The sequence below is a fragment of the Platichthys flesus genome, chromosome 6, assembly GCF_949316205.1.
Source record: "Platichthys flesus chromosome 6, fPlaFle2.1, whole genome shotgun sequence".
Lineage (NCBI taxonomy): Eukaryota > Metazoa > Chordata > Actinopteri > Pleuronectiformes > Pleuronectidae > Platichthys > Platichthys flesus.
Window position 1 is genome coordinate 2,467,614 of NC_084950.1, and position 24,678 is coordinate 2,492,291.

At 44.5% G+C, this 24,678-nt stretch overlaps 1 protein-coding gene across 1 annotated transcript; it reads left to right on the plus strand.

The window, feature by feature from the left end:
• Positions 1-1,867: 1,867 nt before the first annotated feature.
• On the plus strand, positions 1,868-23,829 carry syt9b (synaptotagmin IXb). Its single transcript, XM_062389036.1, has 8 exons — positions 1,868-2,413; positions 10,550-10,725; positions 11,006-11,223; positions 11,347-11,887; positions 18,894-19,014; positions 19,105-19,276; positions 19,407-19,536; positions 21,954-23,829. The coding sequence occupies exons 1-8, from the start codon at positions 2,266-2,268 to the stop codon at positions 22,029-22,031; spliced, it is 1,584 nt and encodes a 527-aa protein (XP_062245020.1). The 5' UTR covers positions 1,868-2,265; the 3' UTR covers positions 22,032-23,829.
• The last annotated feature ends 849 nt before the right edge of the window (positions 23,830-24,678 follow it).

Below are 24,678 nucleotides of genomic sequence, written 5' to 3' on the forward strand. Positions count from 1 at the left end.
ACTATGGTCAAGTTCTGTGCAAAAATAACTCAGGGGAAAGAACCGAATGCAGCTGAATCCAATTGATTCTTTAACAGATCAACCGGGAGAATAAAACCTACATGAAGGTGATGACGGGAAAAAGCCCAAAACAAGGAAGGAGATGAGACCAGAAACACACAAGACCCTGAAGTAGAAATACACAACTGGACAAACTGGCAAACAGGAAGTGAACCACAGGTCGGATTGGTAACAGGTGAAGTGAAGGTATCTGACATTTATTAAGAGATGACTCAACAAAATAAAACAGGATGTCCATCAACAAATAGTCCCTAATGTCCAGAGGAGAGGTAAACTCTCTCCATATTCACTGAAAGTACTTTTAATCAAACGGCTGCTTTAAGGTACAAACGTTGGAAGGTGCTGCTTTAAAACAGACAAAAATACAGATCCTAGTAAACACTCATATCGCAGTTACAGTTCTCCTGATTGGTCTTTAAGCCCTAAGGAGAGCGACCTGTGTGGAGGATGAACAGATGCCCCCTGTTCCTCGGAGGCAGCTGGGCTGGCTCCTCGCCGCGCTGATCCTCCCTCATAATGCAAAATCAATCACACACACACACACACAGACACACACACACACACACACTGATGCCGCTGTGTGAATGCTAAACCCTGATGTGCAATAAAACAGCTCTTCCCCTGAAGTGATCACTCAGGTTCTCTCTTCTCATGAGCCTGATGATGTCATCCGGTCAGCGTCAGTGGTCGCCCGCTCTGAAATATCAAAATGTCGTTCTATTCTGGGCCCTGGAGAAAAGGAAATAATTCTGGCTCCGTTCAGACCTGTGAATGAATCACACGTATGAATCTGGAGCTGACGTCATATTTCACTGACGCTGAGAAACGAGGTCAAAAATCCTCGTGTGGAATTTTAATTTCTGGCTGCCTGGTTACTGTGAGTGGAGCCGAGCTGACCTCTGACCCCTGAGTGACCCGCATGAGGCTGAGACCAGTGTGAACAGAGGTGAGCTACTGGGAGTGTGAGAGGAGTTGACCTCCGACCTCCAGCTTATTGCTTATGATAAAAAAAAAAGCCCTGATCGCTCCAGTGAGGTAAGAAATAAAACCAGTTCAACCAATCACAGCCTGTATGAGGATGTTTTTTTAAGAAAAGACTTGAAGTCAAATTGGAGCCTGTTGAGATGGGGGGGATGAAGCTGAGGTATTGATGCCCCGCCCACACACACTTGACCAATCATGAGTCGATCTCAGCTGCCAATCGTGACATTTCCCCGTGTTCTCATCCGGTCAAATAACGAATTAAAACCAAAACTCATCAGACGCTTGAACAACGACCCAAATCCACAATAAACCAACGTTGTGTATTCCACTGCCTCCGTCAGAAGCTCCTCAGCTAACACTCCACAAACCCACAGACAGACAGGTCGTTATTAACTCCTCCACCCGGGCTCTTATGTGAAGTTCATCCATCCTTCATTACCTCCAGCAGTAAAGGTCAGGCTCGGGCGGCGGGGCCCTCTCAGGTGTTGGGGGATCTGCTCCCCCAGCAGCACCAGTACACACACATTACTCATGAGATTAACTGGGGAGACGAATCAGATCTTTGACATCACTCATTAAACAAAGAGAGAAAAATAGAGGCAAAGCCGCCAGGGAGCCGCTGACATTTTGTCTGTGAGGTGGTGAAGCAGAAGAAGAAGAAGATGATTCCTCAGAGGATGTCAGGGTGATGGTGCTGATGCTGGAGGAGGGGGTGGGGGTGGGTTGGGGGGGGGGGGCTGATGGAGGCTGAACTTCCTGTCTGTATCTGCATCTCAGTGCATCGAGAGAGAACTGAGCGGCAGAGACGGAGCTTGACTGGAGCTGCTGCAACAAGCTGGAGGCTCAGTGGAGATTCAGCAGAGGACCAGAGAGGAGAGAGGAGAAAGGAGGTGGAGGAGAGGAGCCACAGCTGCTGCGCGCGGGTCCGGAGCTGATGTTTTAACGCGTTTAACAACAAGAGGATTTTATAAAAGTTCCTTCGTCTCAGCTGAAGAATTCTTGCAGCTTCTGTAGAAATCCATCCCACAGATTCAGGCGGATTTCAGTGGTTTCATCGCGGATGCATCGTGCGCCTCAGAGCTTTCCAGGGCTGTGACCGTGCGCCTCGGAGCTGGAGGAGGCTGTGCGCGCCTGAGTGTGTGTGTGTGTGTGTGTGAGAGAGAGAGAGGTGGCGGAGGATCAGCCGGAGTGGCCGTCCAGTCAGAAGGATGCTGGAGGGCAATGCCCGCAGAACGAGAGGATGAGATCTGTCGAAAGGCGCTGGAGCTGCTCTCAGACCTGTGCTCCAAGGGCGAGGTGCAGGACGACCACTGCCTGGACTTCACCTACTACTTCAGGGACCTGGCCAGGCCCAGATACACGGACTCAGGTCAGACTCCAGCCTCTCGGGCTCCACTTGGTTTATACGAGCTGCTGTTTCCCGGTCAGCAGCTGCGAGGTGCAGTGTCGCCACTAGAGGGACAACGGCTTCTTTTTAAACTTTCCCAAAATGAATGAAACAGAAATATGGGATTTTATTGGATAAACTCAGTCCAGTTATTTATATGTAATGTTTCCTCTTACAGTGACTGAGAGATTCAATCTGAGGGATTCTGCTATTATTCTGTTTTTCTAACCCAGTTTATAATACTAATACTAATAATAATAACACTAATAATAATAAACCTTATTGTATAGCACTTTCGTTAACGATGTTACAAAATGCTGACAAGTAAAAGTTAAGCCAAATACAATGTGCACAAACGCACATCACACTGTTTCACTACATGTTCACAATAGAGAAGTACAAACTATTAATTTGTTGCTTTGCTTTATTAGCGACCACAAAGCATTACACATGTAAAGAGCAGGCAGTGTGTGTGTGCGTGTGTGTGTATGCCTTTGTGTGTAGTTGCAGCATTCAACACACATTGGACTTTGTATGTGAGTGAGAGAGAGAGAGAGAGAGAGAGAGTGACAGCAAGACAGCAAGACAGAGAGAGAGAGAGAGAGAGAGAGAGACCCACCCAGTATTCCCCGCTGCTCCCAGCACTTTGCAGACCACTGATCTAGACCAGTTATTTTAAACGCCCCACTTGTCTTCGGTATTGGTCGGACACACAACGCTCTGATCGGTCAGAAGGAGTTTGCTGCAAAGGAAAATCCATCTCCTGACACAGTTTGAAACTTTAATGTGGTTCCATCAACAGTGTAAGTTCAGAACTGATCTCGGGTCAGAGCTCCGTCCTCAAGGTCCCACGGGCTCCTTAGATTCAAGCTTTAAAGCTTCGGCCACAAAAACAATCCCACGTTTGAATTCACTACATCTAGTTTTTCATAAATATCAGTCAACAAACACGGCGGGTTGTTCATCAAGATCCATGAATCATTCCTTCGGGAAATCTGTGTAAATGTCAACAATCTTACAGAAAGGTCAGATTTGTTTGCCAAGATCTGACGGGTTCCTTCTTGGTTAATGTCCAATCCAATTAGTATCATAGAAATCTGTTTGGTAGTGAAAACAGAACCTCCTTAGCAGAGTTTATAATCTGATGAGTACAGAACGTAGACTGTAAATAAAAATGGACGACACATCCCCAGTTCTTCAGAGTTAATGGTCTATACCGCAGCCGGCCACTAGAGGGTGATCAGGACACTGTGGCTTCATATTTCGGGAGCTGTCATGTCGTCCATTTTTATTTAAAGTCTATAAACAGAACAAATCATCTGCTGTGAAATTCCCAAATGAAACCGTATAAATTCTACATGCGCAAATATCAGAAAATGATTTTTTTATTTTCTTAACGGTTGATTCCTTCTCTCCTGAGTCTAGATCTTCAGCCCGTGTGGTTTTGTGGTTGTTGCAGATGCTGTGCACATATATCATGCAGACCACTTAGGCTATGAGCCTATATTTGTATGCCTGAATGAAGTACAGTGTGCACATGTGTGTTTGTGAGTTTATTCCTCCCTGTATGTTGCCTTTAAACTCGTTACAATCCATCATTAAACATGTATGATGAAGTTCAAGCTACCGGACTGGTTCCCCTGAGGACCAGTGACCCACTTCCGCCAGCAACTGTTCTAAATGCATGCACACAAACCGTTTGATCAACAACAAACCAGTCGAGCGGGGGAGCTGCTCTCCGGTTCTGCAAGTCCTCGTTGTTGTTTCACAATTTGGAGACTGATTCAAGAAGACTCCGACAACTGGTTTCTCACGGAGGCTGAATCCACATTAATACACTTTATAAAACACACCACCAGAGAAACAGAGACTTTTTGGAAAATGCCTCCGAACTCATTTTAGTTTGAAATCTCAGGTGCTGCGTTTGAAACCGGACAGAAACACACACAAGACTCCACAGGGGTCCTCATCTGCTTCCTGATTGGTGCTCATCACTCCCGACTCGGCAGTAATCGTTCCACCAGCAATCCTGAAACAGGAAGTTATTGTTTCTGCAGATTAATGATTGTGACTCAAAGATCAGTTGGGAACAAACTGGTTCCTGTTCACAAAGATGCGTCTCACAGATACACAGAGAAATAAAATAAAATAAAACAGTGCTCAGACTGGGGCAGGACGTCGAGGGCTTGATTAAACACCGGAGCAAATAGTTTCATTACACCCTGGGTTGCATTTCCGAAGTATTGTTGCCAGGCAATATAACATTATTGGATATTTGGTTTAGGAAACTTTGAGCCTCTGGTGATCCTCTGGAACGAGCCCAATAAAGTTAATGGCTCCTCTCTTCTCTTAATTTGAAATCCACCTCTCCACAGCAGCCTCCTCACACTCATCTCTCTCTGTAGCATCTCAGTCAAAGTTGTTTCCAGGACATTATCTCCTCTTCCCCTCGGTCCCGTGCTCTGACGCCCTTTCACCCCGGCTCTTGTCTCTTATTGACCCGCTGCTGACTTGGCTGTTGCAGCTTATTGAACTGTACTCGGTGTCTCAGAGGACGGACCAATCTGCAGTAAAGGGTTTAATGAGCTGGCTGTGGTCCCACGTTCCTTCTCTGGCTGCGGGAGGCACTGGACTTGGCAGAAAACAAATAAATTGGTCACAATCATGGGATTTTATCTGATGAATCTTTTTAGTAATTGGTGTGTTAACCTGAAAGTCACATCTTCCCGTGAGAGGCAGCGGTGGGAGGTTCTCATCCGGGGCGGAGGCCAGGATGTTTATCGATGAGCCTTAAGTGCTCCTGTAAAACCAGTTGACATGTGAGGCCTTGAAAACCTTCACTTCTCTCAATGAAGCTCATACTCGGGTTCATCATCTTGATTGGTGTTATTACTTCTCGTGAAATGCTCTAATGTTCACTCTCCTCCGACTGCCCATCGCTGCAGCTCCTCCTTTCAGCCTCTGTCTCAAACCCTTGGTTTCAGCTCCTGTCTCTTTAAGGCCCGCCTCCTGATAAAACCCAGTCTGATCTCTGTCGAACTGCTGTATGATTTATTATTATTGATTATTTTTAACCCAAGTGAATACGTTTGGACAAAAGACAAAATGTTCTGTATCTTTACAGTTAAACCTAAATCCAGTTCTAAAGTAATAAAACCAAAATCGTTAAGAGCAGATCTTTCTGTCATTTAAAGTTTTAAGTTGAGTTACAAAGTTCATGTGTGGGATGGAGATGTTTACAGTAACAGTATTTTAATTGCAGGTTAATGTGTGTGTAGGTGTGTTCGATGGTAAACGTCTCAGTAAGTGTCTGGTCTCTGGTCGGGCTTCGTTCTGCTCGGGGACCAAACTGAGTGTGTGATGGACCTTTAATGAACCTGCTCAGGATCCACTCATCTCCTCTAATGGTTTCCACCACAGAGACCAGGAAACGATAACACAACCAGCAGCGAAACAAGACTAGCCAGCACGTCCCATAGCTGCTGCGAGTTATAGAGATTATTATCATGACGGAGAGAGTTAATGATAAGAAACAAAGGGGAAGTGATGTGGCTGTAAGTGGTGCACCAGTGCAGCTTCAAACTTTTTGAACAGAAAAGTTTGAAGGTCCGGACCAAAGACAAGAAGTCGTGAAAGGGCCTTGTGTGTATATTTTATTAAATATATTTAGATGACATGATCCATCGTAATCTAAAATGATAAGAAGCATTTGATTACCTAATGTTATGCACTATTTCTAAAATCTCTTTGTTATCTGATTTAAATGAGTCGTGATCCTGACACACACACACACACACACACACACACACACACACACACACACACACACACACACACACACTGAAAGGTTAATGAATAAATTCCCGCTCCGAGTCCCTGACAGCAGACATGTGACTGTGTGGCTGCCGTAATAAACCAATCACATGCTAAATTAAACATGTGGAACTGGCAGTGACATTTAAATTTCCCAGTGACAGCGACCGGCTCAGTCCCAGTTTCTCTGACATTCAGCGATTTGCCTCCGAGGACTGTTGAGCCCCAGCAGGTTGTTGGTTCACACGTCTCATCGAAGGCAGATTGAGTCCAAATGGATGAAAGCAGCCGTCTCTGTGTTACTGCTTCACCGTCACTGGGTTTTAAACTTGATTCACGTCAGAGGCTGGAGGACAACTCTGTCTTCAGGAAAGGTCCAGGTGCATTGTTGTAAAACGAGAGTGTGAGTCTGATCCGTGGTTGTGATGCTGAAGGTGAGACGTGCCCTCTGTTGGGACCAAACCTTAAAGGCTTTACCAGTCGGTTGACATTATTGGTTAAAGCTTCTGGTGTCTTCGAGGCTCTGCTGCTTTGTTCTCACTCCTGAACCTTAAGGTTGAAGCCTGTCACCCTCAGTTACCTTCACTCAGACACTGTGTATGAAGATGGATGACGCATCTCCACTTCCTCCCACTATCCAGACATGAAGCCAAAACATCCCGGATAACAGGAAGTCTGTAAACCGAGCTCAACTGGTTTTCTTCTAAGTCCTTTGATCTAATTTCTCTTCAGAGTAAAAGCTAAATGTAAATTGGATCTGCATGACAGAGGTTTTAATCAAAGTTGTGAACTCTCGTCTGAAGATTGTGTTAGTTGATGAGCAAACCTCAAAAAAAGTCGACTCACAATACATGAAAACATAACAGCAGCTGAGTGGATCATTCAATATTTCATATAAAGCTTCCATAGACAAACTTAACGCTATCTTCAATAAGAAATATGACTGAGGTTGCTAACCTCGATACATAGGCTATTATAAAGTGCCCATTAGCCTTGGAGGTAACTTTTGATACGTTTCTAACCCTTCAAATCCTTTGTGTCATTTATTCTAAACCAGGATATTTCTTTAATTCTTTGTTGTAACTGTCAATTCTTTGAAATAGATCTTAAATGTTGAATGTATTTATTCAAAGTGTTATCTTTGGCTTGGAGAAACTACATGTAAAGAGTTCTTGATGAATCCTGGTTGATTCCTGTGGACGTGAGCTTCACTCACCACTGAGACCTTAGCACTGGACAAGTTAAACCGGCACATTCACCCAACCTCAGGCAACCCCACCACAGACAATTACACCAATCAAAACCTGTCTAGCTTTTTTTTAATTATAATTGTGGCCTTCCTTTAGCGAGGAGAGAGCTCACTGATTATTGGAGCTCCTGAATCCAATTAAGTGGCAGCAGCTGCAGAGGGTTTAGGCCTCGGAGCCTTGATTGCAGCTGGAAGCGGACTTGAAACGCGGAGACTCCCTGTGGTATTCAGAAAAGGGCTCTGACCAAGGCAATCGCCTGAAGCCACAGGGATGTTGAACTTATCAAAGAGGGAGGAACATTGTTTTCAATAATTAAGTTTGGACTCAAATATTTATGAAAAATGAAGACGCCTTAAAAGAGATAACTGTCACTAACAGGGACGTTAAGAGAAATTAGTAAAATCCCAGAGCTGCAGTTTCATTCAGAGACAATAGAGTTTGGTTCTGGGTGTGAAATGCTCTAGTTTTTGAATAAACCCATGCTTGAACTATGTGGTAGATCAAAGCCAGAGCTCAGTGGAACAGGCTGTACGCTCTGTATCTGTGCCAGCTGGGAACACAAGCACTGCTCTGTTTACTGTGGTGCTCGTCTCTCCAGCTCTCTCACTTCATCCCAGCTGGACGTCCGGTTCAGAGCCGGCCACAAGAGGCCTGGCTGTGCTCTACCTGCGCCGCCGCACACATCACAGCACTGACTGTGCTCCAATGAACACAACAACAAACACATCGGACTCCTTTGGACCATTTTATCAGGCTAAAATAGATCTAATTTGATTTATTTAGATGTTTACATTACATATCATCACTTTTTTCATCTTTATCTTTTCGCTCCTTGCTATAAATTGAAGAGTAATGATAAAAGCTGTTGGACACAATGGACCATTCAACAATTCAGATTAAATATTCAGATATTTCAATCTGAAGAAGTTTGAGCTCTGTGTGGAACAGAAATTCTCGGCGGGGTCGGAGGGTGGAGAACGAGATGGAGGGAAACCTGAAACACTCCTGGGATTGAGCTGCAGATCATTCAGTGACTGGAGGAGAATAGAGAAACAACACAGTGTCTCATACACCCCCCTGTGTCCGCACCTGGATCATGACTCTGTGTGAGAGGCCCCATTAAGAGTTCCTGCATTTGTTATTGCCATTTGATTGGCTGTAGCAGGATCACTTAAAAACTACTGAATCAATTTCCTTTAGATTTTGTGGAGGGGTGGGGCATGATGCAAGGAAGAGGTGGGGGTGGGGCATTCGTCTTAGCGGAGGAACCGACTCTTCTGTTTATTTATTTGTAAATGTATATATACAGCTGAGCTCAAGTCAAAGTTTATGAAGAAATTAATGAAAACATATATATATATATATATATATATATCAAAGAACAGAATAACTAGACACCACAAACGCAATAAAGCAAGCATAATCAAAAATAATTGAGAATTTCAAAATAACACAATCACAAAATCAAGTGCTGAGGACGGAAAAGGTGAAACAGGTCACTGGGATAAAGTGGAGCCAGCCAAAATACAATAGGTTTTAAAAGTGAATTTAATAATTCTGATGTTTTTTGTAAGCGTTGTGCGAGACAGACACACACAGTTCTGGATGTCGCTGAGTTAGAGTTGAAAATTTAATTAACTTTGAAGGATGAAAGAATACATTTTGTGTCAAGGCAATGAAAAGTGAATCAGTGACTCCTGCCTGTGCGTGTGTGTGCGTGTGTGTGTGTGTGTGTGTATGTGTGTGTGTTATAGAAAGAGTGTCACAGTTGTTTTCAACATTTTTTCTGAAACCCATCACCAGTGCTGCTCTGAAACTCAAAGTAAAACACTCTTACTGCACATTATGGAATCTATAAATGATGTTGAAATGATTATGCATAGTTTCATGTGTTTTCGTTTAGTTACACAAACTATTGCAGCAAGTCGTCATGTGAACGTGCGTCCTGCAGATTCAGAGCTGAGGCTTGAAAATGATTTTCCTTCTGAACTGAAGGTCTGAGCTCTAATGGCGTCCATAAATTATCTCATGTCAAACTGGCCGATAAGCACCAGTCTCCTCCGTCCCATTAAGAGCTCCTCTCAACTCGAGTAGCAGGAAAGAGGAATAACAAACACTTTAAAAGGAAAGCACTGTTCCGACCACAGTTAAATGGAATATAAATATGACATCTGACAGTTGATTAGCATTTAGAAACTTTAAAAACTATAATTTTGGGACGATGTGACGAGGGGTTGACGCATCGGGGACATCATGTCAGTGTTCCTGTGAAGTTGAACTCTGCAGTTTACAATTTACTGAACCAGGACAAGTGAGAAGGTTCCTCCTCTGTGATGAGTCTGATTGAGAACGACTGGCGTGAGATACAAAGAGAAGGAGAAAGCAGTGATGGAGAAGAGAGCACAGTCGTCTCTCCGGATCTTCCCGTCCAGAGCATCATGTGACCTCAGCAGACGAGCCCAGCTTTTAGTTGACTTTGTTAAAAGGCTGTTTCACTAGAGAGCAGGATCCTGACGAGGCCTAAACAACAGACTGCAACCTGCTCTTTACCCAGAATCCTCTGCTAATGGATCAACACCGTGTCTGCACATCATCTCTCATGGTCCTGGATGAACCTGGTTTAGACAGTTTAGCTTAATGATGTGAATTTTACGGGAGGAAGAGGAGATGCATCGTCCATTTTTATATCTGTAGAGAATTTTTAAATACATTTTCATTACTTTACATCCATCAGTGTCTCTTAATAGCAAGTATATACTTATAAAGCACATTATTAGGAACACCATGCTGATACTGGGTCGAGCTTCTTAGCATGGATTTAGATTTTTTAGCACCTTATCATCGAGTCTGTAATTGTTAACATGGTCAGAGAATACATGAGAGAACTTGATTCTTGTCTTTATCTTCTTCCTACAATGAGAAAATATGATACTTTTATTTTTCATGTTTTATCCTGAACAAACACATCTGTTCTCCCTGAGGAGTCCGGTTGGTCTCATCCAGCTCCTCTGATGAAGCTCTGTTCACTGACTGTGTCCTCCTGCTCCTTCTCTAGATGTGTCGGTGAGTCTGTTGTCTCTGCTCGTCACCACCTGTGGTCTGGCGCTCTTCAGCGTCTCCCTCTTTGTGTCATGGAAGCTGTTCTGGGGACCACTGAGTGGCCGTTTCCTCCCAGATATCCTCAAGGGGGCGCACTTCCTGGGAGGAGACCAGCAGCCTGTGCTCACAGAGGTAAGAAGTAGAAGTTCACAACAAAATACATGTGGAAAGATTCAAATGAAGGTGCTTTAGTGCAGGAAACATGAGGAACGATGAGGGCATCACAAGCCACAAAGGTCACAGTAACTCCTGGAGTGAACCAGAGTTGTTCTGTACAATCGATCCTAGTTTGTCAATAGGAGGCGACAGTGGGCCACCAGAGGAGAATACGTTTTACTTCTATTTCTCCAGTCTACAAAACCACCCAAACTGAGAGTTGTCATTTCTACATTCACTGATATGTGTTGTGCAGGTGGACGGGGAGGAGAGGGAGTACAGCGAGGAATGCTGCATGAAGGAGTCTTCAGGGATTCACTCGGCGGTGGTTGTGCCGGGCTCGGGCCTGAAGATCAGCCACACTTCACCCGACATCCCGCTGGAGACCCAGACCAAGGTGGAGAGAAACCAGGTCCACACTCTGGCGAGGGACAGGGTCCAGAGACAGATAACTGAGCCTACCTCGTCTGTACGGTTAGCACACATCAATCCCTGAAGCTATCGTTCAACCCTTCGGTGGTCGCAGGTTAAACACAGATGGACACAAGGAACAAGACTAAGAAGGTTTTAATGAGTTCATGTTTTCATTTGTTACAGGCACAACTCCATCCGTCGGCAGATGAACTTGTCCAACCCGGACTTCAACCCTGCTCAGTTCCAGCGCCAGGACTCTCTGTCTGGTTTGGGCCGAATCAAACCAGAACTCTACAAGCAGCGTTCGGTGGATGCTGAAGACGGGCGTCGCCCCGGCGCCTGCGGGTTGATCCATTTTATCCTGAAGTTTGACTTCGACCTGGAGCAGCTGATCGTGAAGATCCACAGGGCACAGAACCTTCCTGCCAAGGACTTCTCAGGGACCTCCGATCCTTACGTCAAGATCTACCTGCTGCCTGACCGCAAAACCAAGCACCAGACCAAGGTGCACCGCAAGACTCTCAACCCAGTGTTCGACGAGGTGTTTCTCTTTCCCGTGGCCTACACGGAGCTGCCGAGCCGGAAGCTGCATTTCAGCGTTTACGACTTTGACAGGTTCTCACGCCACGACTTGATTGGCCAAGTGGTGGTGGACAACTTCCTGGAGCTTGCCGACTTTCCCCGGGAGACTAAACTGTGCCGAGACATACAATACGTAACCTCGGTGAGATACCACCTTTTATCTATGTCTTTATATTCTATGTCTTTCTCCTCTAACTCATATTGACGATGTCGCAGATTTGCGTTGCCTCTCTGCTGTCGGGCACATTTGCAGGTCGACGAGGGCAGAAGTATCTTCACCGGCCCCAAATCCCAAGTCCCTTCTCCAGTCGCGCCAAATACTGCTCAAACAATCACAACGAGTAAGAAAACCATGTTGCACCAGCCGAGGGACGGAGACGTTTCAATTGACTCGTATCATTTCCCCTCCGAGTGGAACTCATCTGTGGTTTCTAGAAGCAGAGACATAGAAATATACTTAGAGGCAGTTAATGTTTAATGAAAGCAGGAGGAAACACTAGGGGGAAGTGACCCAGATCCACACTGACATAAGACTGGGGATGGATTGCCAGAGATACGGCAACATTGTCTATTTTTCATTATTCACTTGGTACAATGAGAAACTCGGTGAGAGAGTTTGAACCTCGTGCCAGAAGAAACTTCCTAGTTTCACTGTCGTGCTGAGAGAGGACCTCAGGCTGGTGTGACTGGTGTGACTGGTGTGACTGGTGTGACTGGTGTGGACTGGTGTGGTGTGGCTTCCACAGTATTTGTGTTTTTATGGTTCATGAGCAAAATTCTACCTACGCAAAGAAGGTTGTGTTTCCACCACTGTCTGTTTGTTGGTTTGTTGGTTGGTTGGTTGGTTGGTTGGTTGGTTGGTTGGTCGGTTGGTTGGTTGGTTGGTTGATTGGTTGGTTGGTTGATTGGTTGGTTGGTTGGTTGGTTGGTTGGTTAGTTGGCAGGATTAGGAAAAACAAAATGAAACCATTTCCATGAAACTTGGTGAACTCAGTAAACTTTGGTGCAGATCCGGATCAGGGAATTTATTTTCACTTTCTTTAACCTTTTGAGATATGACTTTGTTCGGGCACTTTTCATCATATTCACAATGTTCCCATGGAATAATTCAAAGAGGAAAACAATCTGGCATATCTATGGAACTCATATCTATAATTATGGTCTGGAAGTGTTGACCAATCAGAGCAGACTGGGCTTTAAAGAGACAGAAGCTAAGGAGATGTATTTCAGTCAGTGGCTGAACTGAAGAGCTGCAGCAATGGACAGGATGAGAAAGAACTCATTTGGACTTTTGGAGCAGATTTGATTAAGTTGTGAGATCCATCGTTAGCCAGATGAGCCGTGTGAGTGCCCCTCTGGTTTTAATGTGACCAATCAATGCATCTATGAGTTCATCTGCTGTTAAACCCATAAAGAAGCAGAGAGTGTCTCAGGATGTAGCCTCTGCTCAGCCTGATCCTTTTACCACAGGTCTTTGAAAGTTAAATCCACGACACTGCTGCTCCTCATCAGCTTCGTCAGCACCAAACCGGCTCCGACCCGATCATTAAGTACTGAAGTGCAAAGACCCTGCGGGATAACGCACACACACACACACACACATACACCAAACGCAAACACACAGACACACACTAGTCATGTCGGTGCACAAATGTTGTTTTAACACCTTTCAGACTCTAAAAGCTTATCAGCTGAAGAAGGTCAGTAGAAATGGATTAGAAGCTCCTCTGGGGCGTCCGACTTGTGAACTGTAGCTGTCGCGTCTCCTCCGAGGCCGACGAGTCCACTTTCTAAATATAATCTGCTTTTAATCATTTATTTACCCGACATGGACGGTAATTAACAATGCAAACGACATCGTAGATCCAGGAGATAATGTGTTTACCTCCAGCAGCTCGGAAACGCTTTCTCTGACGGAGCAAGACACTATCAACGGTTCTCTCCTGCAGCTTCAAATACACAAAATTGTATAAGATAATTTTTAAATAAATACGAAACCGGACTCAGGAAGCTGATTGCTTGATGTTGACATTTCTCCATCCTGATTGGTGTAAATATCTGTGTTTATCGTGTGAGGTAGTTCTGAAGAAATGTGAAGTTTCCACCTCATCTCGCTCCGTCTCCCTGTCGCCAGCAGAACTAGGTTACCTCTCTGGGGATCACAAGGACGAACCCAGGGCCGGTCCAGTCTCAGGCCGTGTGCATTAATCATGGCTCCTGGCACAGAAAGAGCCTCTCGCCATCCTGGCCACATGTACCAGACTTAATGTATATTTCTGAGCTGCTGCTTATGGAAAAATGGATGAGCTTCATCCTGGAGGGTGGACATTATGATGTCAGCTGCGGGAGAACTGACACTGTGCTGACAGTGTGTGAGGCTGTTACTGTAAACCTAATTAGACAAGCTGATTAGTGTTTACACTTATAAAACGGGAACATCTCTTTTGTGAGTTTTGATTAAGAGTCTAAGTGGATTCGTGTTGAAGTGACTGGGGATCACACATCACTGAAACTTTAAAATACTTGTGTACCTGTGGTGGTTCAGAATAAAGCTGACTTGGCTTTGATGAATTTGAAATCCTTATCTGTGTCACATTTTACCTTCATTATGAATTTGGAGCCTGTTAACCCGAACCTGGGCCATTCAACCATTCATGTGGATCCAGATATAAACGTATATTAGATTTAACAGGAGTGTTCGGGCCTTGGTGGAGGTACGTTCTCTCTCCTGAGGGTAATGTCACTTTGAAATATGTTTCTTAAACGTCTCTTTATAGACGTTCGCCTCAACAGGTCAGGACACATCAATCTGACACGACCCCCTAATGGCATCGTTTCCCATGATGTTCCTGCCAGTAAATTGAATACCTCGCCCCTCTCACGCTGCAGCTTGGTGCCGATTAGTGTATTGAGCCGCTGTGAAGTATCAGGAGACCAGCGTGTTTATTGCGTTCATGTGAGGACATTCAATTTGCTTTTGGACATCCATCACGTTGCTACAAGTTCCTTCTTTCTCCTCCTCAGCTGGAGACAAAGACAACAAGCAGTTCAGAGACTCTGTAACCTGCAGCTCCTGCAGGGACGGTCAATACTATTGACTGCAGCCGGGTCGGCCTGTAATCAGGACCTTGATAAATGGGCTCAGTGTGTGTGTGTGTGTGTGTGTGTGAGTTTAATTCAGTGAAGGAGGTTCCCATTTCCCAACAATGACAAATGGAACCATATAACAAGCACTTGTCCTCCCATTTGCCCTTATTGACTAAGTGAGAAATATGAAGCTCCAGATGCTCATGGCCCATTGAGTCAGTGAGATCCTGAATATATCACAGGGACGTGCAACCCGTGTGTGAGCACAGGGTTTTATTGCCTTTTAGATATTTACCATTTGTTGCTGCTGCCACCACTTCCTCTGGCATCAGCCAAATCATACAAGTCTTCTATTTCAAAAAGACTTGTTACTGTATTTACACAATGACGAAACCACGGTTATGTCTGTGTGCTACATGAAGACTGGAAGCTTGAGGGTAACCTACTTCATGTCATCAAATATATCTCCACCAATATGGAATAACAATTGTCAATGAATATGTAAGCAAAAAAGCTAATCCTTAAAAATGCTGATTCAAAAATATAATAAACAGTAAAATGTAAAATGCATAAACATGACTTGCAACTAAAACCAAAGCTTCTGTGTAAGTTTTTATAAATCAGGGATGAAAACCATTTTCATTTTAAGTGAGAGCCACTTAATCTGACTGATACTTATAGGATTTAGAATTAATAGAATGCTGTAAATGTTCTAATCTATTTCTCAGCAAGAACATGAAGAATTATTACTTTTCCTTTAATAAGTAGTTTTTCATTGAGTCTTTCAAAACCACGTAGCTCTAAAAATAATAGCAAGCTTTTTTAACACCTATCGACTTTGCTCAATAAGTTTACTCACCTTTCAAATGTTCATTTATTGAAACGCTATTTGCAGAATCAGTCATACTAGTGTGATGTTCACTTGTTCTTCGGCCTCCATCACATTCTCGTCTACAGGCTCTGAATCAACTCCCTCTCACTCTGAAGTGAGACACACTGGAGACTTTTAAATTAAGTCTTCACACACATTTTGGAACCTTTTCACTTCCATCTACTCCTGTGTCCACCGGCCCAATGTTCTTTCACTGGCTCTCTCCTCCTCACTTATCGTTCTGAAGGATCCTTCAGCCTAACCTGATTCTGCCAGGGTGGATTCGCATGTACACTGAAGTTCAGCCTGGGCGCTGATTTATTTACTTCCACCATGTTCACCCAGGCAGATCCACGGTCCTGGTGATTAGCGCTGGTGTGACGGGAGCTTTCAGAGACGGCTTCGTGTTCTTCACAGCAGACACTCCACTCACTTCAGGCCTGTTGTTAATCAAACCACACTTTTAAAATAGAGAAACAACACGACAACTATTTACGGTTTAATTCAGACCACAATCCCCACAGTGCCGGTGCATACGTTAGTTCACGGGGGTGCGTGTCCTAGTAACTGAGGAGAAAATCGTTTGTAAATGAATTGTACGGTTTTTACAATTTTATATTTGAGTGAAATATTAGATACAAGGTAGAATGACAGTCCATCTATCGGTCGCTAAACGGATTTATTCCTCTTTTCTTTAACTGAACCGACTGAAATACGAGTCAATAGAAATTTAATGTGAATCATTAGATTTGCTTTATTTGGCGGAGACAGACTGAGGGACAGCAGTAAAGCTCCAGAGCAGCAGGGGAGGGAAACTAAGAGCTAAGAGCTAATTCTTTTAAATACGAGGAAGCGTGTGAAAATAAGTGCACAGAGGTTAAGTGCTATTCAGGCACCTTCGGGTGATTTAGGCTTGAGGAGTGGAGAGAAGAGTCGAGTCACAGTGATTTTCAGTCACATTAAAACAAAACAAGAGAGCGAAGGGAAATGAAAATGAAAAAAAGAGAAACCGAGCACATCAAAATGCACTAAAAGACATAAAAGACACAAATAACTTAAAATAATTAGCTAATCAACAGTCGAACGCCGGCTGAATGAAAAGCAAGATGAAACCTTGATGGTTCTCAGTAGAGTTCATTTCTCCACCAAGGCCCGACACTACTTAAATTCAATCAAGCGGCTCCATTTGCACACGATCAGTCCCCTGCAGATTTCTTTATTAAGATCCATGAATCATTTCCTGGGAATTAAGTTATATGTTATAATTGGAGAATAATTATGTTATAATTGGAGAATATAGACTGTCAGAACTCGCTCCCTGCTTTATTGGAGCGCTTAAGAGCAGCGGTGTAATCTCATTGGCCGAGCACAAGTGAGCATCCTCCTGACCGCAGGGTTTGATTTGAGTGCTCATCAGAGTCGTGCCTGGCAGTCTGTAGTCTGAAAACCTAAGTGTGTGTGTGTGTGTGTGTGTGTGTCAGGGGAGAAGGTTATCACATTATCTGAAGAGAGACAATCCCCCGTCAGTGAAGGTGTGTGTTACACAGCGGAGACGATATGAGCCATCATTAACGCCAGAGGCTCCGAGCGGCCATGATGTTTGTGTTCTTACAAGCTCGCGGGAGAACTCGTCCTGATGTCCGTGGTTTTATTGTCCTTTTCAGCAATTTTGAGCAGAAGACCCGGAGCAGCTACATCCTAGTGTGTGTGTGTGTGTGTGTGTTTGTGTGTCTGTGTGTGTGTGTGTGTGTGTCTGTGTGTGTGTGTGCGGCCTGTTCCCAATTAATCTGGATCAGCATGACACAGAACACTTACAGACATCGGAGTGAGATTATTTTCCAGTTTAACCACGACAGCTGACCTTTAACTAGGCTTTGGAGATAATTGGCTGACAGAGAATAAATAATTAACATTGTGTGTATTAATCGCCGATTGGACAGAAAGCGTGAAGACAAGATGGGTCCAAAACCTGATTGGGACACGGACGAGGACCAATCACAGGTGTTTTAGTCACTCATGGAGGGAGAAACCAGATTTTTTTTAAATGAACCTGGATTTGGAGACAGAGGTCTCAATCTCTAGATGTTAATTTAGTAAATGAATGTCCCAATTAGAGTCTTATAGACGAAAATGCACCGTGTGCATTGGGTGCATGGATTCCTTGTGATTGACAGCTAGTACCGTCCAATGAGTGCAGTGTCCTCAAGCGGCCAGTCAGGCTCCGCCCCCTGCTTCTCCAAATATGGTAGCTTATGGTGTGAAATAAACAATATGGAGCTGAACAAAATGGCTACCTCCCTCAAAACACCAATCAGCTGAAGTTTGTGATATTATAACGTTTCTAATTGAATTAAATGAATTCTACTCCTACAGATGTAGAAACATCTGGAACCACACCTTCCAGGTACCATGCCAAATTCAGTAAAATCCTTTTTTAACTCCCAGTCTAAGATTTCCTTCGAGGAAGCTGTGGTTCAGGCCAAACTGGTAGAAAACGTAAAGCAAGAACTTAAAGAATCCAGAGTTTCCCTCCTGTCAGACACCTTGTGTGCTTTGTGTCTCACCAGCTCAGCGTCGATCTCACACCATCATCACACGTTATTTTCAGACGTGTTAATTGGGAGAGGAGGTTGGGAGGAGCATGGATGTGGAGAAGTTGTGAAGTCAGGGTTGTTCTCCGAGGGAAACTGGAGATGTTACGTTCAAGAGAGTGCTGAGATCAAACACACATCTAGGTTGTGTATCATTTAGACGCTCAGGCTGTGACGTCATTAACGCCCTGCGTTACTGGAGATGTCACAGGTTTGATCCCCGTCTGTGGTGCAAAGACTAATAATGAGCCTTCTGCTAAATTCACACGTTCAGTCTGAGAGGGAGATCTGAAATAAACCTGGAGCTGAACCGTCTTCCGTCGGTTTACAGTCTGACACACAAGTAGAAACACAACACACACTCTGCGATGTTTTGGTTGATCTCTAATAAACAACTACTTGCATACGACTGCCAACAGCTCAATGTGGTCCACCTCTTTAGGACCAAACTAGAAACAGAAAACAGAAACTCCCGGAGCCAAAAGTCCTGTTTCTCACGGATATTACGTTCAACAAGGATTAAACTCAAAGTTAAAGTTTTTAAAAAGCCGCTACGCCAGAAAAACGAACTCTTACCACTGAGATATTTGTGTTTGCAGGACAACGTGGACCTGGGAGAGCTGATGTTCTCGTTGTGTTACCTCCCCACGGCTGGCCGGCTCACCATCACCATGATCAAAGCCAGAAATCTCAAAGCCATGGACATCACCGGGGCCTCAGGTGGGTTCTGTGGATCTTTGTTGCCAGCATCTCACATGTGTCAGTACATTTTGACCTCCTCACTGAAAACGCCACCTTCTCCGTCTCCAGATCCGTACGTGAAAGTGTCTCTGATGTGTGAAGGCCGGCGGCTGAAGAAGAGGAAGACGTCCACCAAGCGAAACACCCTGAACCCGGTGTACAACGAGGCCATCGTGTTCGACGTTCCTCCTGAGAACATCGACCAGATCAGCCTGCTCATCGCCGTCATGGACTATGATCGGTTCGTGAGTTTCAGAAGCTGTTAGAATGCGTAGGGTAAAAAAAGGACACAAATAGATGTGTGGTCCCCCTTTGTCGTGTCCCTCCATGTGATCGAATGTCTCCATGTGTGTTTCTCTGGCGTCCTGCAGAGTTGGACACAACGAGGTGATCGGCGTGTGCAGAGTGGGCAATGACGCTGAGAGTCTGGGACGAGACCACTGGAGCGAGATGCTGACGTACCCGAGGAAACCCATCGCTCACTGGCACCCGCTCATAGAGGTACTGCCCCCTGTGGGATACAGGGTACAACTACACTGTTTGGCCCTGGTGATAGATATACCATATTTAACATATTCAATAAGTGTATTTGCATTCTATAACTTGCCAGTTAGTGGTAAGCATAAAGCACGGCTGAGGCAGATGGGAACCTCTCAACAACATAGCGGGCAAATTCTAATCGGACCAGATGATGGCAGTGGAAATTTGAAAATTAGACGCTTATCGTTAAACTTGTTTTTCCCCATGTTCATAAACTAGACTGAATAGAAAGACGTTCCTTTAATGCATAAACTAAAACAGAAATAAACGACATAGCGCACAGAGAAACTAATGATTTGATATCTTTTAAGGCCCATTTGTAAAAATGTAATTTAGGATTTAAACTTTGTCACCTGCAGCCTCCCTGCACAAGCATCATCCTCTGGGGACCATGAATATCTGCATTAAATCCTTTTAACGATCCTTTTGAGATATATTAATCTGGACTAAAGTGCTGTGCCAATAAACAATGATTAATGTATAATGTGATTTAGTGCTATGGATATAGAATAAGATTATATATTCATCATTACTAATAAGTGATCATTGTTTGATATGGAGGTAAAAAGCCGAACATGTTGGTAATTGGTTTGATGTCAGATGTAAGGAGTCTCCGCCCACGTGTCCCATTTGTTCAGCCGTTTAAACACGAGCGTGAAATGAAATAAAAAACGATTATTCAGAACGATTCAGAAATCTGAATATTTTAGTAGAAACAGCTGCGAAAACCAAAAGTGCAGGAGAAGCCGAGTGCAGCGCTGGTTTTTAATGAGACACCAACAAACAGTGGAGATCGTTAATTCAGAAGAGAGCTGAGATGTCGTCGTCTCTGTTGGTCAAGGTGCCGTGGGAAGAAGAAATAAAGTGAAGACATAACACAGAATGAACCTGGTGGTTTGTGGACATGGTTTCCAGAACAAGAGGCACCTCGCTCGCTCACAGAGAGAGAGAGAGAGAGAAAGAGAGAGAGAGAGACTGAGCTCTTTCTATTTCTGAATCCACAGCCCACACTCATTAAAAAAACAGAGCATGTTAAAACAGATGCCTGATTCATGTAAATTCATGCTGCCACAGCTGCATGTGTTGGTATTCAGCTGAAGGGGGGGGGGGGGGGGGGGGGGGGGCGAGAGATAAAAAAACACTTCAGAGCGAATCGCGACAGACGAACGAAACGGGAGCGGCCGTGACGTTAGCATCTATCTGCTGACCCCTGTGTTCCCTGTGTTCCCTGTGTTCCCTGTGTTCCCTGTGTTCCCTGTGCTCCCTGTGCTCCCTGTGTTCCCTGAGCGAGGTCAGCGGAGGGACGCTCATTACGAGAGAGGTCAAGGACCCGGGGATTATTATCATCATCTCTACTGATCATGTGTCAGTGATTTTCTTCATCGACCCATCGACATTTCCACCTGACAGAAGGCCAGCCAACCAATAATGAGAATAATATATTAAGATCATTATACCGACCGTGCTTAACTTGCATGATTCCCCCCCCCCCCCCCCCATGTGATCATGAATCGCCATCTCCTTTATGGGGAAATTAATTTATTTCCGGCAAGATCCATGAAAACAAACATAACTTCCCCAGTGGAGGTAAAAGTCATCAGTGTGTTTACAGGACTTTCAGATTTGTTGGAACATAAAAACTCTCCTGCTGCCTCAAGGGCCATTTGTCTAGCACTAGAACACACACGCACACACACACACACACACACAGACACACACACACACACACACAGACACACACACATGTTAGTTGAGTCTCCTGGAGCTCTGTCCTGTTTAGCCCATTAGCAGCAGCAATGGACCATAGCAGCCGGACCTGAGATCCACACTAATGGCTTATCTGTGTTTCCTTAAAAGATCTACACGGAAGCCCTGATGGGATCTAGACTATTGGACACGTCTCTCACTCACACACACACACTCACACACACACACACACACGCACACAGACACACATGCTGAGAGTTTTATGGCTTTTGGAAAGTGTTGGCGTAAACTTCACTGACCCTCTGACCACAAACTGCGAGTATTGATAATTCAACAGCTTGATAGTTAAAGCACACACACACACACACACACACACACACACACACACACACACACACACACACACACACACAAACAAACACACACACAGTCTCCATGACTTCAGAGGACATTAGATTGACCTGCGTTCTTTCCCTGGAGAAGTATTCTAACCTTAACCATGTAACTACAACTTGCCTGACCCAACCTTGACCTATTGACCCTAGGAATTTACCCGTCTGAGCTCAACCATCTTCTAGTTTTTTTATTTGATCTAGAAGAGGACATTTAGAGAATCAAACTAACCGGTTCACCCTCTCTCTTTGTTTTTCTGTGTTGTGCGTTTGGTCCAGTGGGTCGTACAGACAGTGGCGGGGATCGGAAGCCAAGGAGGATCCACCAATTCACTGAAGATGCCACCTTCACCATGAAGACACACACACACACACACACACACACACACACAAAGAGCCTCAGGGTGGAAGAGTGATGATGGGCGATGGGCCTGCAGATAGTGAAATATTAAAACATAAAGTACCAGGTGTATTAGTACCCGGTGAGACTAACCTGTAGTAACATCATCTCAGCCATCCCTCTAACCGATGTGTCATTAGACTGAACTGTGGGCTAATCACCACGTTTTAAAACACTTAACTACATTCCAGATGAACTAACTACAGAACTTTATCTCTTTTAAAAAATGTAACTGACACGACTAACAGGTTGAGATTAACTAACAGGTCGAGGTTTCCTCAGCACGTCACAGGTTATGGACCAAAATCATTAATTTCAATGTGAACGAGTGGAGCTGTGATTAGTGACGTGTGTGAGATCAGTTAGAGTCGGGGAACGGAGTTAAGAATGAGAGGAGAGTTATCAGATCATTGTAAGACTATATTTGTGCCGAGGTCGAGTTCTGCAGCCAGCCACCAGAGGGCACTCCAGATGTTTTGGGCTTCACATCGAAGGGGCTGTCATGTCCTCCCTCTTCATCTTCAGTCTGAGCATCGAACCCTCTCCTGCACTGATTATAAAGTACACAACCTAAACTTTTAGTTCAAACCTTAGTTTCACTGCAGAGGGCGACTCTCTCACAGAACTCTTCCTGTAGAGACGTAAAGTGAAGAATGTGTAAAGCAGCTGACGGGATCACACAGTGTTTGATTTACTGCATGTTAAATACTTTGTTTACAGGGTGCGGTCAGAATGAAGGAAACACAAGCTTGATGTTACCAGTGTTTGATGTTCTGGTAAATCTGGAAATCATCGGATCTCCTCCGAGGAAACATCGATGCTAACTGTCAGATTGAATGCTAATGATTCTCAGTGATATCCTCGACATTCTGATGTGTTTCATCATCCATGTTGTAATAAGACTAAAGGCCCCAAGAAACTAGGAATGTGTGTCACGCCCCCTGTGGCCGAGTCGTAATTAGCAGCTCAGCATGGAAACTCATGACGCTGCGTTTTGTTGTCGAGGATTTCACTGATGAATCAGACAACGATGTTCCCGGTGTAACGTTCGCTAACTGTGCGCAATTCTTAGGAGTAAATTCAGATTCAGAAGTGTATGAAATACAAATATATGAAAACTAACATTTAACATTAAGTCCCTAACGTCTTAACAAGCTTTTAAAAGATGTTTCTACAGCTGCATTAATTGATTTGACCAGGAGGGGGCAGCAGATCACGATTTAAACGAAACAGTGCTTCAAACAGGTTGTGAAAACATCCATAATCTTTTAAACATCTGAAGCCTTCGACTCTCGATCATCGCTCTTATGGACCCGGTGGTAAATCCCTTGAGCCTTTTTAATGGGTCAAAGGTCTCCCATTAAAAAAACAAGACTGAAATCAATCCCTCACAATCATGTCATCAAATTAGAAGAAGCTCTGTTTCCAGAAAACGAGCGAATAGATTATTTCTGTTCTACGAACTCTGCTGTCATGGGACCGGATGTTCTCCTCTGTGTTGTGACCTCACTCTGCAGATGTTTGTTTTTAGAAAGTGGGATTAAACCCAGTTTTGTTTAATGTCTTCGTATTGGACAGTTAATGAAGTTTCTCTTGTGTTGGTAGGAACAGTGCATGCATCCTTTTTCTGTGAGTCATTTTGAAATCTCTTTAGCTGTGAGATACTAACCATAGTGTAAACACCAGATGTATAATGAAACTAAGGCAGACTGTGCTAACTGTCCATCTGATGTTATTAATAAATATTTCTATTTATATATGGAATGGACTGATTTATGGGGGGGTGAGAGATGCAGAGAGAAAGTGTTTCAGAAATAGAATCAGCACATCAACACCCCCGACCCCGCAAACCTGTGGTTGTTTTCCACCTCGCACCTGCGTCGTCAGTTCTCCCAACACACACACAGACACACACACACACACACACACACACACACACACACACACACACACACACACACACACACACACAAAAGGCAGAGAGAAGTCGGGTGTAAGTGGATTATTTGAGCCGTGTTAGAGTCTTTCCTCAGTCAGGAGCTGGTTTCACTTTCTAAACAAGTTGAAATCCATCATGACGTTTGGTGAACTTCTTGAAGAAGTTGTGCTGAAGAGGCTTTTTGCAGTTTGACCCGTCTCTGTGTTATGTCTCCTCTCTGGAGAAGAAGTGTTCAACCAGGTTTCCTTGTTGTGTTGCGGTTGAAAGTATAAACGAGGCAGCGAGGCCAGGAACATGACTCTTCGGGGGGGAGGGGGGGGGGTCTGAGTGATGTTTGGGATAACAGTCTGTCCTCGCTGCAAACACAGTGGGATGATTTTTCAGTTTCAGGGTGTGTGAAGGCAGCAGGGGAACATTGGAAGTGTTTCCAAACTGTAACTGTGCTAAACATCATTCCTTCAGACCGACGGCTCCAAACCACAGATCATTAGGAATCTGGGCCACGTTTAAACACGCCGGAGCATCGGAGAAGATAAAGTGAATCTGGGATGAAGTTCAACAGGCGCCAGAAGAGACGCAGCAGCGGCGAGGCGGCGTGTCGGGCGCCACACGAGCCAATTCGTCCGACTGATTCCTCCCGGTTGAGCTCAGGAGCAGTTTGCAGG